Below are 12,519 nucleotides of genomic sequence, written 5' to 3' on the forward strand. Positions count from 1 at the left end.
TACTCGAACGTGCGGCTGCTCGAAAGCCTCTGCGACCTCGATATTGGCGGCGACGACTGGATCCTCGCGGCGCGCCTCGGCAACGTCGGGGTTTTAGCTTACTTTATCGAGCACAAGCAGCCGACGTACCTGCCGTTGGCCATGGCGCACGCTCTGCGCACCGGCCAAGCGTCGGTGGTCGAGTATTTGCATGGCCAAGGCGCCACGATCCCGCCGTTCGCGGCCAGCGTCGCGTGCAACGGCGGGCACCTACCGCTCGTGAAGCTCCTTCGCCACCTCGACGCCTGGCGCCCAGTGAACCCGAGCCTCGTGGCCAAGCAAGGGCACCTCGATGTCCTGGCGTACCTCCACGAGGAAGGCTGCGGCGGCTTTACCGCCGAGACCATGGACGAGGCCGCAACTGCGGGGCACCTCGAGGTCGTCCGGTTCCTGCACACGCACCGAAGGGAGGGATGTACGCCCAAAGCCCTCGCCGGCGCCACAAAGAACAAGCACTGGGACGTGGTGCGCTACCTCAACCGACACCGGCCTGAAAGCGTGCGGCTGGTCGCCGACTTTGCCAAGCCCAACAGCTCGGTGCACCATCGAGCGACGCGCGCGGCGAGCAGCCCGCCGACGCGGTACGGTTCGCCGCGGGTGGTGGCAGCGACCGACGCCGACGCCGTCGACTTTCGACGCAACAACGGGTTTCCGCTTTGGACAGCCCACGTGCTCTTGACGGCGATACGCCAAGACCGACTCGACATCGTGGCCTACGCCAACGAGCACAAGCTGGGCGTCTTCTCGACGGCGGCCATGGACAACGCCGGTCGGTTCGGCTGCCTCGAGATCTTCCGGTACCTGCACCAGCACCAGTGCGAGGGCTGCACAAAGGCGGCGTGGACCGGCGCTGTCGCCAACGGCCACCTCGGCATTGTGCGGTACATGGTCGAGAACGACTTTGCCGTTGTCGACTTGAAGGTCGGTCGGCAGCTTGCGATTGCCAGCGGCCGCACGAGCCTCACGTCGTACATCAAGTCGGTGGGCCCAGCGCGATCTTCGTGCGCAGTCCAGTAGGTCGCTATTTAATGTGTGTACAATTGTTGACGTCTGTACATTTTGAAGACAGGTTGTCATCGGATAATTCATAAGTGTAGCTTATATATAGGCGCTCGTGAGCAATGCTAGCCGTAGCAGCGAATGCGGTCCGTAGAGCCGACGCGGGCGCACTGCCCGCCCTTCTCGAGGTAGCGCTGGTGGTAGTCTTCGGCATGGTAGAACGTACCCGCGGGTTCGATCTCGGTCACAATCTCAGAGGGAAACTTGTCGGCTTCGTCGCGCTTGACGGCCTCGGCGATCTCGCGCTGCTCGTCGCTGTGGTAGTAGATACCGGAGCGGTACTGCGTGCCGACGTCGTTTTTCTGGCGGTTGCGCGTCGTCGGGTTGTGGATCGCAAAGAAGTTCTCAACGAGCTGCTTGAACGAGATCTTGTTTTCGTCAAACTTGATCTGGACGGCCTCGGCGTGGCCCGAATCGCCCGCGCACACTTGGCGGTACGTCGGGTTGACGATCTTGCCGTTGATGTAGCCGACGTGCGAGTCGAGGACGCCGTCGAGGCGCTGGAAATGGAGCTGGACGCTCCAGAAGCAGCCGGCAGCGAACGTCGCGAGCTGCTCGTGCGGCTCGAGCGCGACTTCAATGGTCTTGGTCATGGTCTTGGGAGGTTGTTGAAAGTTGAAAAATGAGAGCCATGGCGACGCACGCCCTGTGATTGGTTGGATCGCTACACTTGTTGTTTGTATGCCCATAGTTTTGCCATTTTTGTTCCATGGGAGAGGACGAGTTCCGAAGACGTCCTCGGTGCGTTTTCGTCGACCTTTCAAGTCTCTGTGCCCGAAGAAGGACGGAACGGGGCATTTGCGAGTCTCCTCTGCACCGAGAAAGGAGTGGTCGCGAGATCTTACAGGCCCGCGATGGCTACAGTCGTCGCGTGTATGAAGTCACGGCTAACTGGAACATTTGGGCACCTGGAGCGTGCATATTCATAGCTTTACTCGACATTATACACACGTTTCGAAGGGATCTATCACGCGTAGTAGATCAAGTGCAATAGTTTTTGGAGTGTCAACCGCCTATTTAAGGAGGAATGTTCGGCTGGCACAGCAGAAATGTGAAATTAGTGTGGCGCGGCTGCAGGTGCTAGACGCGTGGCTCATCGCACCGCACCGCGCTATGTTGACGCAAATGAAGCCGTAATGCACGTGCAAGTTGTCATTACAAGATATCTAGTCACACGTACGCGCGACAGCTCGCTGTGAGTGCACTTGGTCTTGCTTGCTGCTGCCCGTGTCGATGATAGACTAAAAACACCGCAACTAGTATATATTACAGTATTTCAAAGAGGCAGCTAGAATTGTGAAATAGTGTACAATGCACCGCGAAACCATGATCGAGTGCTCGCGGACCCACAGACTCACCGACGCTGGCTCCTACCTCTCGCCAGACGCGTGATGTCAGGGGGAAGTTGGATCTGGTGCCAAACGAGGCGAACGCAAGCGAATTCGCATCGTTGATTTTCAAAGGGGCGATTTCAACGCCTAGCTACACACATTGCGCGTGCCTAGTTGGAAGGCTTCAATGACCTCGAGACTACCTTCAACAGTTGGCCGTGGATGCTGACTCGGTGTGTGACCATCGATTGAGGCACCATTGTAGCTCGGGCTCTCTCAGCGCTGCAGAGTTGTCGAGGCTCGATTTTGGCTGATTAATGCATGTAAATTCGGTTGAAAATACGTTTTTTTCGCGAGACCTGAGGACGTAGTCTCTCTTTATATGTGTTGAAGAGCATGTTGCATTGGTTGAAGACGGCTGACACACGCGATAAGGCGCCGTTTGTAAAACATACATTATTTGGATGTATACACTATAAGAATTATCTGAGTTTTTAAATAGTATCACACAAGCGACAGCACGCCGTGGTCCATTTCTCTCGCTACAGAGCTCGGATGGTGCCGCCACGTAGCATTTCGGACGCTCCAAAGTAAGCTTTATCGCTGTAGCAAGTATGGGCGATTTCATTAAAAACTTGATGTGGCCGATCGCGGGAGCTGGCGCGAGTGCGCGGTGTCCAAATGTGGCTATTATTGGCAATATTTGGTGTTCGCCAAGAATAAATTATGGCACATACACTGTAATCAGGTCGCCGACAAACACTGTAACGTGCAGTACACCGGCACTAGCGTTACCCGGATGATCCTCCGGGGTATGCATGAATGAAATGCAGTCTTGCAGCCTGCCACGCCGAGCTGCCCCACCGGTTCGAGCTTGTGGAAGGACAAAGTTGCACAAACACTGAATTACGACATTTACATTAACTCACTACTGAATAACACAGAGGCCCGGCGTCGCCGTCTTGAGCACGCTGAGGACGGCCGTTTGGTTGTAGCGCAACGCCGCCGCCTTGGCCGCCTTGACGTCGATCTCGCGCAGGTGCCGCCGGACGAGGTAGCGCACAACGTTGACGTGGCCATGCTTGATGGCCGCCCGGAGCGCGCGGTGCAAGTCGCGCTCGGAGCGCATTTCGTCGAGAAACGTGACGAGTGGGAGGCGGCCGTACTTGGCCGCCCACACGAGGGCTTCGGGCGAGCACCCTTCACTGCGGTGCTCGTGCAAGAAGCGTACGACGTGCAGATGGCCGTAGAGCGTGGCCGTGTTCATCGTGTCGGGGCCAAAGCCCTCGTAGTTGTGCTGATGTAGAAACCTTAGAACGTCGAGATGCCCGCCGCGCGCCGCAGCGTTGACACCGCTTGGGTGCCACTCGCCGAGCTGCTGGCTGTGCGCGTACTGCAGCACACTAAGACGTCCGCGGGCGACCGCCGTCAAGCGGATCGACGCAGGCATTGGCGCACCAGCCTTGTGCAAAAGCTCAATCATGCCGGCGTGGCCGTGCAGCGCCGCCGTGTCGGAGACGCTCTCGTCGTAGAAGGCCGCGTAGTGCGTCCAGAGGTACATAGCAATGCTTTGGTGGCCGTAAATGGAGGCGAGCGCCCAAGCCTTGGCCGAGACGCGCGTGCGCGTCGAGAGGAAATGAAGCAGCGCTACGTGCCCGTGGATAAGCGCGTAGTAGAGGAGGTGGGCGCGGTACGCTTGCTTGCGCTGAAGGAGCATTTCGACGCCACGGAAGCCATGCGCGTCAAGCCACGGCGGAAAGGCGTCGTGGAAGGGCGCCATGTCGTCGCGCAGGAAGGTCGTGAGCTGGTAGTTAGAGAGGTGGATGCGCCGGAGGTGGCGGACCAGCGACAGCGTCTCCGGCGGGAGACCTGGCTGGAACTGCACGATGCATCGCAGCAAGTCGGGCACGAGCAGCACGTCGGCCATGACCAAATGACGCAGAGGATCAGATGCCGACTTGTTGAAGAGCAATGTCGAATTTTTGAAAATGACAAGATACGCGAGCGCAGTAACGGCGCGGACGCTGCGAGCGCCTGCTTGGATCCCGTCAAAGACGCCGTGCAGACCACACACTCTGCGCCGCCGCACCACCGACCACAAATGCGCTGCGTGGACACTCGACCCAGCTGGTCGAAATTTTCGCCAAATTTCCACCAAGCTCAATACGTCACGGTGTGGAGCAAATAGAGCAAATAGGTGCCCAGCCTCACGCCGCCGCCGCTACATCGCACGTAGCATTCGGTATACGAGAGCCCTAATGTCTGATGGACGACGCGTCGCGGTCGGGAGCGACACAAGGTCGATGCGAGAAACGTGGATAGACAGATCATGGATCCCTCGGCTGTGATAGCATTGGCCGATGACGAGCCAATCAGCGTCAAGTGTACTTTCCCGCATATGAGTCGACTGCGGCGCGTCGGCGCAGGCGTTGTGGCCCTCGCGCTACTCGGTCTCGTCACCAACTACTATCTTGTCTCGCAGCACTTGGCCTTGCCGGACGGGCGCCATGCGTCGGCGCAGTCGATCGCCTTTGACGCGCTCTTCGACCTCTCGACGCCGTACGCGCCTGCGTTTCCCGCCGCCCGCCGTGGCATTGCGCTCTGCTTGCACACCGAGATCGCCGCTATGGGCGTGTCGCTGATCCGGGAGCTGCGGTCGCTCGGCAACACGGACCCGATTCAAGTGTACTACTGCCTCCCCGCCGAGTTGGCGCCGCCCGTGTGGACGTTGTTGGCCGAGGACCCGCTCGTCGAGATCATCGACCTGTGCTCCCTTTTGGTCGACGCGGGGCATTTTCAAAACGTCGAGGCCGCGCGAGCCTTCCAGAGCTTCTGGCTCAAGCCTCTCGCGCTTCTCTTCTCGTCGTTTGACCAAGTGATGCTCTTGGACGCCGACGACATTTTCTTTGAGAATCCATCGACGCTGTGGGCGTCACCGAGCTACACTGAGACGGGCACGCTCTTCTTCTACGACCGCGTCATCAACACGGCGGCGTTCTCCAACAGCGTCGTCAACGCGACGCTCGAGAACGGAACGGTCATCCAAAGCCGCTACATCACCGAGTTCATCAAGACATTCCCGCTGTCGCGCTTTGGCCGTCCGCCCGTGCACACACCGTCGGCGCACTTTCTTGCGTCAATGCTATGGCGCGGGCACTCAGCCCACGAGCAAGACTCGTCCGTCGTGCTCGTCGACAAGGTCCGCGCGGGGCCGACCGTGCTCAAGGTCTTGCATCACCTCATTAGCGACTCGCGCTTCCTTGACCCTCCATTTTCGTGGTATACTCCAGGTTGGAAGCTGTATATTTACATTTTTGTAGGGGAGACAAAGAGTCGTTCTGGCTGGCGTTCGAGCTGGGTGGGAAGGACTACCGATTTTCGCCGTGGGCGTGCAGCGTCGTGAGCCGGCCCTTTGATCGGCTCGTCGATCCCAACTCCCTCTGCGGCAGCCTCGCCCAGTACGCGCCCCTCGAAACGTCGAACGCAACGTTGCTTTACATTAACGGCCAAGAGATCATCCAGCCCTTCGACTCGAGGGGGTATGGCCGCCCGTCCTGGCCGGACCGCTTGACGACGCTCTTGACAGCGATGCCCCGCCACGTCACACCACGGCACCGACGAGGCCCGGTCGTCGTCGACCGCGGGTCCCTGGACGAGTCGTGTCTGGTCGCAAAGGGTGCCGAGCAGCTGCATCATGACGCGCAGCTCCGTCAGCGAATTGTATGGACGATCGAGGCGGCCCAAGCTCTGGACATTGCTTTTCGTAGCGGTCCCGCGCTGCAAAAAGGGTTCAAGCTCCAGAGTAGCGTTGTCGCCGGCGCCTTTGTTGGCGTGCTGCTCGGGTTGCTGTGTGTGTTCCACGTCATGTCTTCGGATCGATGACACATTCTCCATTCAAGCAAAATTTATACACGTTTGGGACTTGAATTTAGCATGTATTATAGTACTCAGGCATCGTCCATACAAAGCACAAGACAGGCTATCGGGGACCCGACCGCAAAGGTGACCGCAAGAAGAAAAACCCCAAGGGGAAAATCCTCGTCGGAAAACGCTGATTGGATCGTGCGCGCCACCTCGAGCGACCATTGGACACGCTGGGCGAGGCGGTGCTGCGTCGCATTCGTAGCAAAGGCTGCGGCACCTTCGCCGATAAGGCATGCTTGGTCCAAGTCGCCGCGCTCCCCCAGCGAAAGGTGGCGGCGCGAGCGAGGAGTCACGTGCGTCGGCAGCGCTTCGAGCAGTCGGTGGTAGCGGTCGCCCCACAGCACTCGGTGGTCGCGCCGGCTCTTATACGGGTCGATGATATCCCGGCCGTTAATGTAGAGCAGCGATGCGTTCGAAGAATTGGGGTTGTAGTGCGCGAGACTGCCACACAGCGTGTCGTTGTGCCGCGTCAAGTCGTTGGCGAGGTTGACGACGCTGCACGCCCACGGTGAGAAGGCATACGGTTGCCCCACGAGCTCGTAAGCGAGCCAGAAAGCCTCCTTGTCGCCCCTAAATGCCAAGGTGGAGATTCCAAGCATTTGTACTTCAGCACGCACCAGGAAAAGCCGGGATCGACAAAGCGGGTGCTTGTAATAAGAACAAAGAGCGCGCGGAGGACGTTGGGGCCAGCGCGGACCTTGTCAATGAGCACAACGGACGAGTCTTGCTCGTGGGCCGAGTGCCCGCGCCACACCATCGACGCTTGCAGCTGCGGTGACGGTGCGTGTGGGTGCGGAAAGCCGAGCTCTTTTAGCGGAAAAACCTGCGCAAAGAGCTGCTTGATGTACGTCACGTTGGTCTCGGCGCCGTCCGAAGCGTACATGGTCACGGCGGTGTTGAGAAACATGCTGGCGTTGACCACGCGGTCGTAGAAGAAGAGCGTGCCCGTCTCAGTGTAGCTCAGTGACGCCCACAGCGTCGATGGATTCTCAAAGAAAATGTCGTCGGCGTCCAATAGCATCACTTGGTCAAACGACGAGAAGAGAAGCGCAAGCGGCTTGAGCCAAAAGCTCTGGAATTCACGGACCGAGGTCGACGGTGGAAAGAGCGGCGTAGAAAGGAGCAACGAGCACACGTCGATGATCTCAACGAGCGGGTCGGAGGCCAAGAGGTCGCGTGAGACGGTTGCGAGCTCCTCCGGGAGACAGTGGTAGACCTGGACGGGATCATAGTTGCCGAGCGCGCGGAGCTCCTGGAGCAGCGACGCACCCATGGGTACGTTATGGTTGTGGAGGCAGAGCACGATACCGCGGTCAGCTCCCGGGAACTTGGGCGTATACGCTGTCGTGACGTTGAAGACCGTGTCAAAGACGATGCTGGTGTTCCGGGTGCGGGGCGGGCGAGGCGTCAACGCCGCCGCCGGCACCGTGTAGCGCGGCGGCAGCGTACTTGGCGGCGCGCTTGGTGCGAGGCTCTCGGAAATGGCTAAGTAGTTGCACACGAGGCCGACGAGGCCCACGGCGACGACGACGACGAAGACCTGCCACGTCGCGCAGCCAGAGCACATCATCGACACTGGAAAGGCCAGCCTCGCGCTGATTGGCCGGTGGGCATGATTTTCATGCCATTTCAACCAATCCAACAGATGGTGCAAAGATGATGCTTGATGGCGCCAGCGTCCAAGCCGAGTTGCGGCGCAGCGCTCGTCGATGATGCTCGCATCAGGCACGTATCTTGACGAGACGACAAACGTAGATGGACAAGATGTGAAGAATCAAAACGGCAACAATGGTATTACAGAGATAGAACAGTCGGCGGCTCTACTTTTGGAGGTAGTTGGCGACGGCGGCCTCGACTTGCTGGTGGGCCCAGACCATGTGGCCCGAGTCCGTGGCCTTCGCCGCGCTCATGTCGGCGCAGTGCGACGTGCCTTCGATGAAGACGACCTTGGACTTGGGGTTCTTGAGCTGCGTCGAGTTGGAGGGCGCGAGGGCCGACCACGGGTCGATGGTGCCGCTGGGGAAGATGACGTTCTCGACATCGATGTCGAGGCCGTGGAAGGTCGCCTTCTTGGCCGCGATGCGCGCGTCCGTGTCGGTGATGCCGTACACTTCCTTGCACATGTGGTAGTAGACACGGTCGACGTCGACATACTCGAGCGCCGAGAAGGGCCCCTTGGACTTCTTGGCCGTCTGGCCAAAGCCGAACTCATTGCACGTCTGGAAGATCCACTGGCGCATGATGCCGGCGGTGTCCATGGCCGGGTCCGAGAGCGAGTCGATCCAGTCGGCCTGGTACGACGTGCTCGTGCAGTTGCTCGCAGGCGTGAAGCTGCGGGCGTTGATCTTGGCGACCTTCTCGAGCGGGCTCAACCCGTCCTTGGCCGTCAAATCGGCGCACGCGTGCTTGAGGCCATACGCCGCATAGTCGTTGGACTGGGCAAAGTTCTGGTACGCGCCCATGATGTTGGACTCAATGTCCATGCGGTCGAGGTCCGACGTGAACGGCGTGCACGGGTTGAAGAGCTTCTTGAGCGTCGCAACGTCGTCCGGCTTGTCGCTCGCGACGATCTTGTGGAACTGCTTGAGGCCTTCCGCGAGCGTGCTGACGCACTCGTCACCACCATAGTACTGGAGGCCGGTGCTGACAACGCTCATGTACTCGTGGTAGTCGGCGTGGATCTCGATCGGGCCCGAGCTCGCCACGGCGCCCGCAAAGCGCGTCGGGAACGAAAACTTGGTCCAAGCCGCGAGCATACCGGGGTAGCTGCCGCCGAAGGCGACCCACGGCGACGACGCCGAGAGGTTGCGGTTGGCGACAAAGAAGTCCTGGAACGTCGCAATGTCGGCAAGCGCGTTGTCGGCCGTGAGGTAGGCGAGGTTCTTGGTGCTGAGGTCGGCCGTCGGCTGCGACTTGCCGTAGAAGCGGTGCTCGAGCGACACGATGAGAGCCTTGTGCTTCTTGGCGAGTACGTTCATGAAGAGGCCCTTGCTCGCAACGGTCGTGTTGCGCGCCACGTTCTCGCCGTTGATGTAGAGGAAGACGGGCGAGCCGGGGCCGCCGTAGAACTCGTCGTTGGCAAAAAAGCGCTGCTTCCAGTGCGTCGCATCGCCGCCGCAGTTGCCGTGGCCGTGGTCGAGGAGCTGCTGCTCGAACCACTCTTCCTTGATGAGCTGCGCGGCCTCGAGCGACGACCCGCCTTGAGCCTCAAACTGCTCCACGACGTCCGTGTGGTGGAACAAGAACGGCTTGGCATCGGCCGAGAAGAACGACGCGGCGACGACCGCCAACGAGGCAAGAGCGATGCGAACCATGGCGAGCAAATTCAAAAGTGAGGATAGCGCTGCACGCCACCGCGTCCTGTAATCAGATCGGCCTCAAGCACATGTTGGAGAGACTGGGTGCGGGACGAACGAGAGCCATCGGCGGAGAGAATGCAGCGGAGCAATCGGTGCGAGCCTCATCGCGGCTGGATCAGATGCAGTGACCCGACGAACAACCATTACGGACGTGGAAGGGACCAAACTGCGCCGTCTGAGAAAGGGTAAACTCAGATTGGGCTGCCATGAGTTGGGTCAAAATGGGTCTGCGTACAAAGTGGATGCGCCGGACTGACTGTTTGCCGAGTGCGAGTCCACTCGCACTGTACGTGCTAGATAGGAACAAGGGTCATTAACCCTTGATACGAGCTGGCACCCTAGACGCAGCGTCAATCGCAAGCTCGGAAACATGAATTTTTGGAAATTCTTCCATGAAAATTGGATTTGGTATGGTGTGGACCAATTGGACGCCAAGTCTTGGCAATCGAGCGCAACATTCACCCTCCGCATCGGGACTGTCAAGCACCAAGTCTCCTATAGCACCTCGCGCTTGGTGACCTACGTTGCGGGCTTCTGTTCTAGGTACTCGTCGTCCAAGCCTACACGTATGACGACCAGCAAGGCGACCCAATGGGTGTCAACCGAGTGCAGTGGTACGGCTACGCACTCTAAAGGACGACGAAGTGAGCAGGCACCGGCGGAATCGACTTTACGCGTCATCTTGCTACTACGATTGAACGCCGTTCTGATATCGATGGACCCAGAAGCTGCAGTGCCCCAAGTCGGCCGTCGTTGAAGCGCTACTCTTGCGATTGGCGTCACAGAAAAGGCGCTATAAAATCTGTAGTTGAAGATCGTATTGGAGCGTACCCTCCACTTTAGCATTCGACCAGCGATCCATAGTAACCTCTCTCAGAGGACATCCTTCCGGCGCTTGCGACCGCTGTCCATCGACAGGATGCACTTGCACTCTGCAAAACAAAAATCGCCACATTAACATATTCTACCATTACGTCTACGATTCGGTCTTCTCGGCCTCTGGCAGAGGCGTCTCGTCCGTGACCTTTTTGCTCGTGACGTTGATGAGGATGAAACCAGCAATGACGAAGGCCGACGCGACGCACGTGACGGCCGTCGGCGAGATCGAGTGGCGGACGTAGTCCGAGACGATCGCGAGCGGCACCGTGAGCGAGAGACCGATCGTGGCCACCGTCGGCGTCGTGAAGAGCATCGAGAGGGCCCAGAGGTAGTCGGCAAGCACGTTGTTGAAGAGGCTGTTGACTGTGATGAGGCCGACGATCTTGCCCGTAAGGTCGCTGAGGCTCTCGACGTCCGTGTAGTGGAACGCGAGGACGAACGGGAGGAGACCGACCGCGTTGACAACACCAAGGAGCCCAAAGAAGAGGCAGATGCTCACCTTCGTCTCGTCCGGGATCTTGTAGCGGATCGCCGTCGTGTAGACGCCGTACATGATGGCGCCGACAAGCGCGAGGATGTCGCCCCAGACGCTTTCGCTGCCGCTGCTCGAGTCGTTGAAGACGGTGCACGAGTTGCCGATCATACAGAGCGCGACGCCGGCGAGCTTGGGCCACGTAAACTTCTCGCCAAGAAAGTAGATGCTGAGGGCAAACGTAAACATGGCCGAGGTCGAGCTAATGATCGTGCTGCTCGTGACACTAAGCGCAAAGAGAACTGGTGAGGTATATATGAGGAGTCTTGGGGAGGCACCTCGTCAGGCTGAGACTGATGGTGTACGTGTAGTTGGCGATGAACCAGAGCGGCGCGATGATGGCGCTGATGACGAGCGTCTCGCGAAAGTTGGCTTGGTGCGCGCTGGGCTTGACGTAGCCGAGCGCCTTGCCAATGTAGTAGAGCGGGAGGTTGACGGCGAAGAGCGAGTTGGCGTAGTACGTCAAGAAGAAGGGCCGGCTGAAGTCGAGGTCTTTGAAGACGTACTGGATGAGCACACTCGAGAACGTCCAGATGATGGCCACGATCACGACGCAGATGACGCCGATGATCCATCGGGCGCGCGACGGCGTCGGGGCCGGCGGCGGCAGCAGCGCTTCGGCTTGGCTTTCGAGCGAGGCGGGTGCGTCGACCATGAGCGATATTGATAAGTGGCTCGGAGGCGCCAACGTCACAGCCGTGCCCATTTGAAGCGAGTCGCCCTCGTATGGGCGGGGCGACATGGAATAAGATCTTCGTTTTCCTATGGGGTGATCCAAGAACGCGTCGCTTCGCCGGCTGTGTATCCGCCGCACCCAGCGAACGTAGTACCTTGACCAACGAGGACGTAGAGCCGCTCCCCAGACGCGTGACAAGCAATGCAGCAGCCTACCACAGCGCGCCGTCGCCCACTTGTAACTCGCTGCCGGCCAAATGTCCCGTCAAGAGCGCACTGATGTGAACGCCGTATTTTGATTGGCCAATGCAAATCGTCGCGACGTTTTACGCGCCTCTGATTGGTGCATTTCTATCTTCCTCACGAAGGACTGCACGCTTCCTCGTATGCGACCCACTCTCGATGCTGCGTGGCACTTGACGTGGCAGCCCGAGAGCGCTGCATTTCATGGTTTGAGCTTGAAGCAATGGACTCTACCGTGCTGGTTAGTAGGCAGAAAGGTGCGATTGGAAGGTTCAACGGTTCAACAAACACCATTCCGCAGCCTTTCGTTGCGATGAATCCAGCACCATCCAACGATATGGAGTTCCCCCGCCACATACACTAGCATTCGCTCGTGTGGGCGAAGGAGAGGCTGTTCTCGGCGGTGTTTGGCCAGCTCACGGGCGCTTTATCCGTGTCAGGACGCGCCGTGTAGGAGGGAGAATAGGATCTTATTGCT

The 12,519-nt window shown here is 59.0% G+C and overlaps 7 protein-coding genes across 7 annotated transcripts; 2 read left to right on the plus strand and 5 right to left on the minus strand.

Moving 5' to 3' along the window:
- Positions 1-139: 139 nt before the first annotated feature.
- Positions 140-1,136, plus strand: SDRG_16788 (hypothetical protein; the record flags this gene model as incomplete). Its single annotated transcript, XM_008623008.1, has 1 exon — positions 140-1,136. A coding segment is annotated over one exon (917 nt), but the record flags the coding sequence as incomplete, so codon positions are not given.
- On the minus strand, positions 1,097-1,709 carry SDRG_16789 (peptide-methionine (S)-S-oxide reductase). The gene has a single exon (XM_008623009.1). The coding sequence runs from the start codon at positions 1,689-1,691 to the stop codon at positions 1,164-1,166; it is 528 nt and encodes a 175-aa protein (XP_008621231.1). The 5' UTR covers positions 1,692-1,709; the 3' UTR covers positions 1,097-1,163.
- Positions 1,710-3,311: 1,602 nt separating this feature from the next.
- Positions 3,312-4,398, minus strand: SDRG_16790 (hypothetical protein). Its single transcript, XM_008623010.1, has one exon. It carries the CDS (start codon positions 4,354-4,356, stop codon positions 3,358-3,360), a length of 999 nt encoding a protein of 332 aa, XP_008621232.1. The 5' UTR covers positions 4,357-4,398; the 3' UTR covers positions 3,312-3,357.
- A 413-nt stretch (positions 4,399-4,811) lies between these two features.
- Positions 4,812-6,369, plus strand: SDRG_16791 (hypothetical protein). Its single transcript, XM_008623011.1, has 2 exons — positions 4,812-5,708; positions 5,750-6,369. The coding sequence occupies exons 1-2, from the start codon at positions 4,828-4,830 to the stop codon at positions 6,309-6,311; spliced, it is 1,443 nt and encodes a 480-aa protein (XP_008621233.1). The 5' UTR covers positions 4,812-4,827; the 3' UTR covers positions 6,312-6,369.
- A 7-nt stretch (positions 6,370-6,376) lies between these two features.
- SDRG_16792 (hypothetical protein) lies at positions 6,377-7,923 on the minus strand (the record flags this gene model as incomplete). Its single annotated transcript, XM_008623012.1, has 2 exons — positions 6,377-6,923; positions 6,971-7,923. 2 exons carry the CDS (start codon positions 7,921-7,923, stop codon positions 6,377-6,379), a joined length of 1,500 nt encoding a protein of 499 aa, XP_008621234.1.
- A 250-nt stretch (positions 7,924-8,173) lies between these two features.
- On the minus strand, positions 8,174-9,667 carry SDRG_16793 (hypothetical protein; the record flags this gene model as incomplete). Its single annotated transcript, XM_008623013.1, has 1 exon — positions 8,174-9,667. One exon carries the CDS (start codon positions 9,665-9,667, stop codon positions 8,174-8,176), a length of 1,494 nt encoding a protein of 497 aa, XP_008621235.1.
- A 1,021-nt stretch (positions 9,668-10,688) lies between these two features.
- SDRG_16794 (hypothetical protein) lies at positions 10,689-11,865 on the minus strand (the record flags this gene model as incomplete). Its single annotated transcript, XM_008623014.1, has 2 exons — positions 10,689-11,349; positions 11,402-11,865. The coding sequence occupies 2 exons, from the start codon at positions 11,863-11,865 to the stop codon at positions 10,689-10,691; spliced, it is 1,125 nt and encodes a 374-aa protein (XP_008621236.1).
- Positions 11,866-12,519: the final 654 nt, after the last annotated feature.

This window comes from Saprolegnia diclina (genome assembly GCF_000281045.1).
Source record: "Saprolegnia diclina VS20 unplaced genomic scaffold supercont1.153, whole genome shotgun sequence".
NCBI lineage: Eukaryota > Oomycota > Saprolegniomycetes > Saprolegniales > Saprolegniaceae > Saprolegnia > Saprolegnia diclina.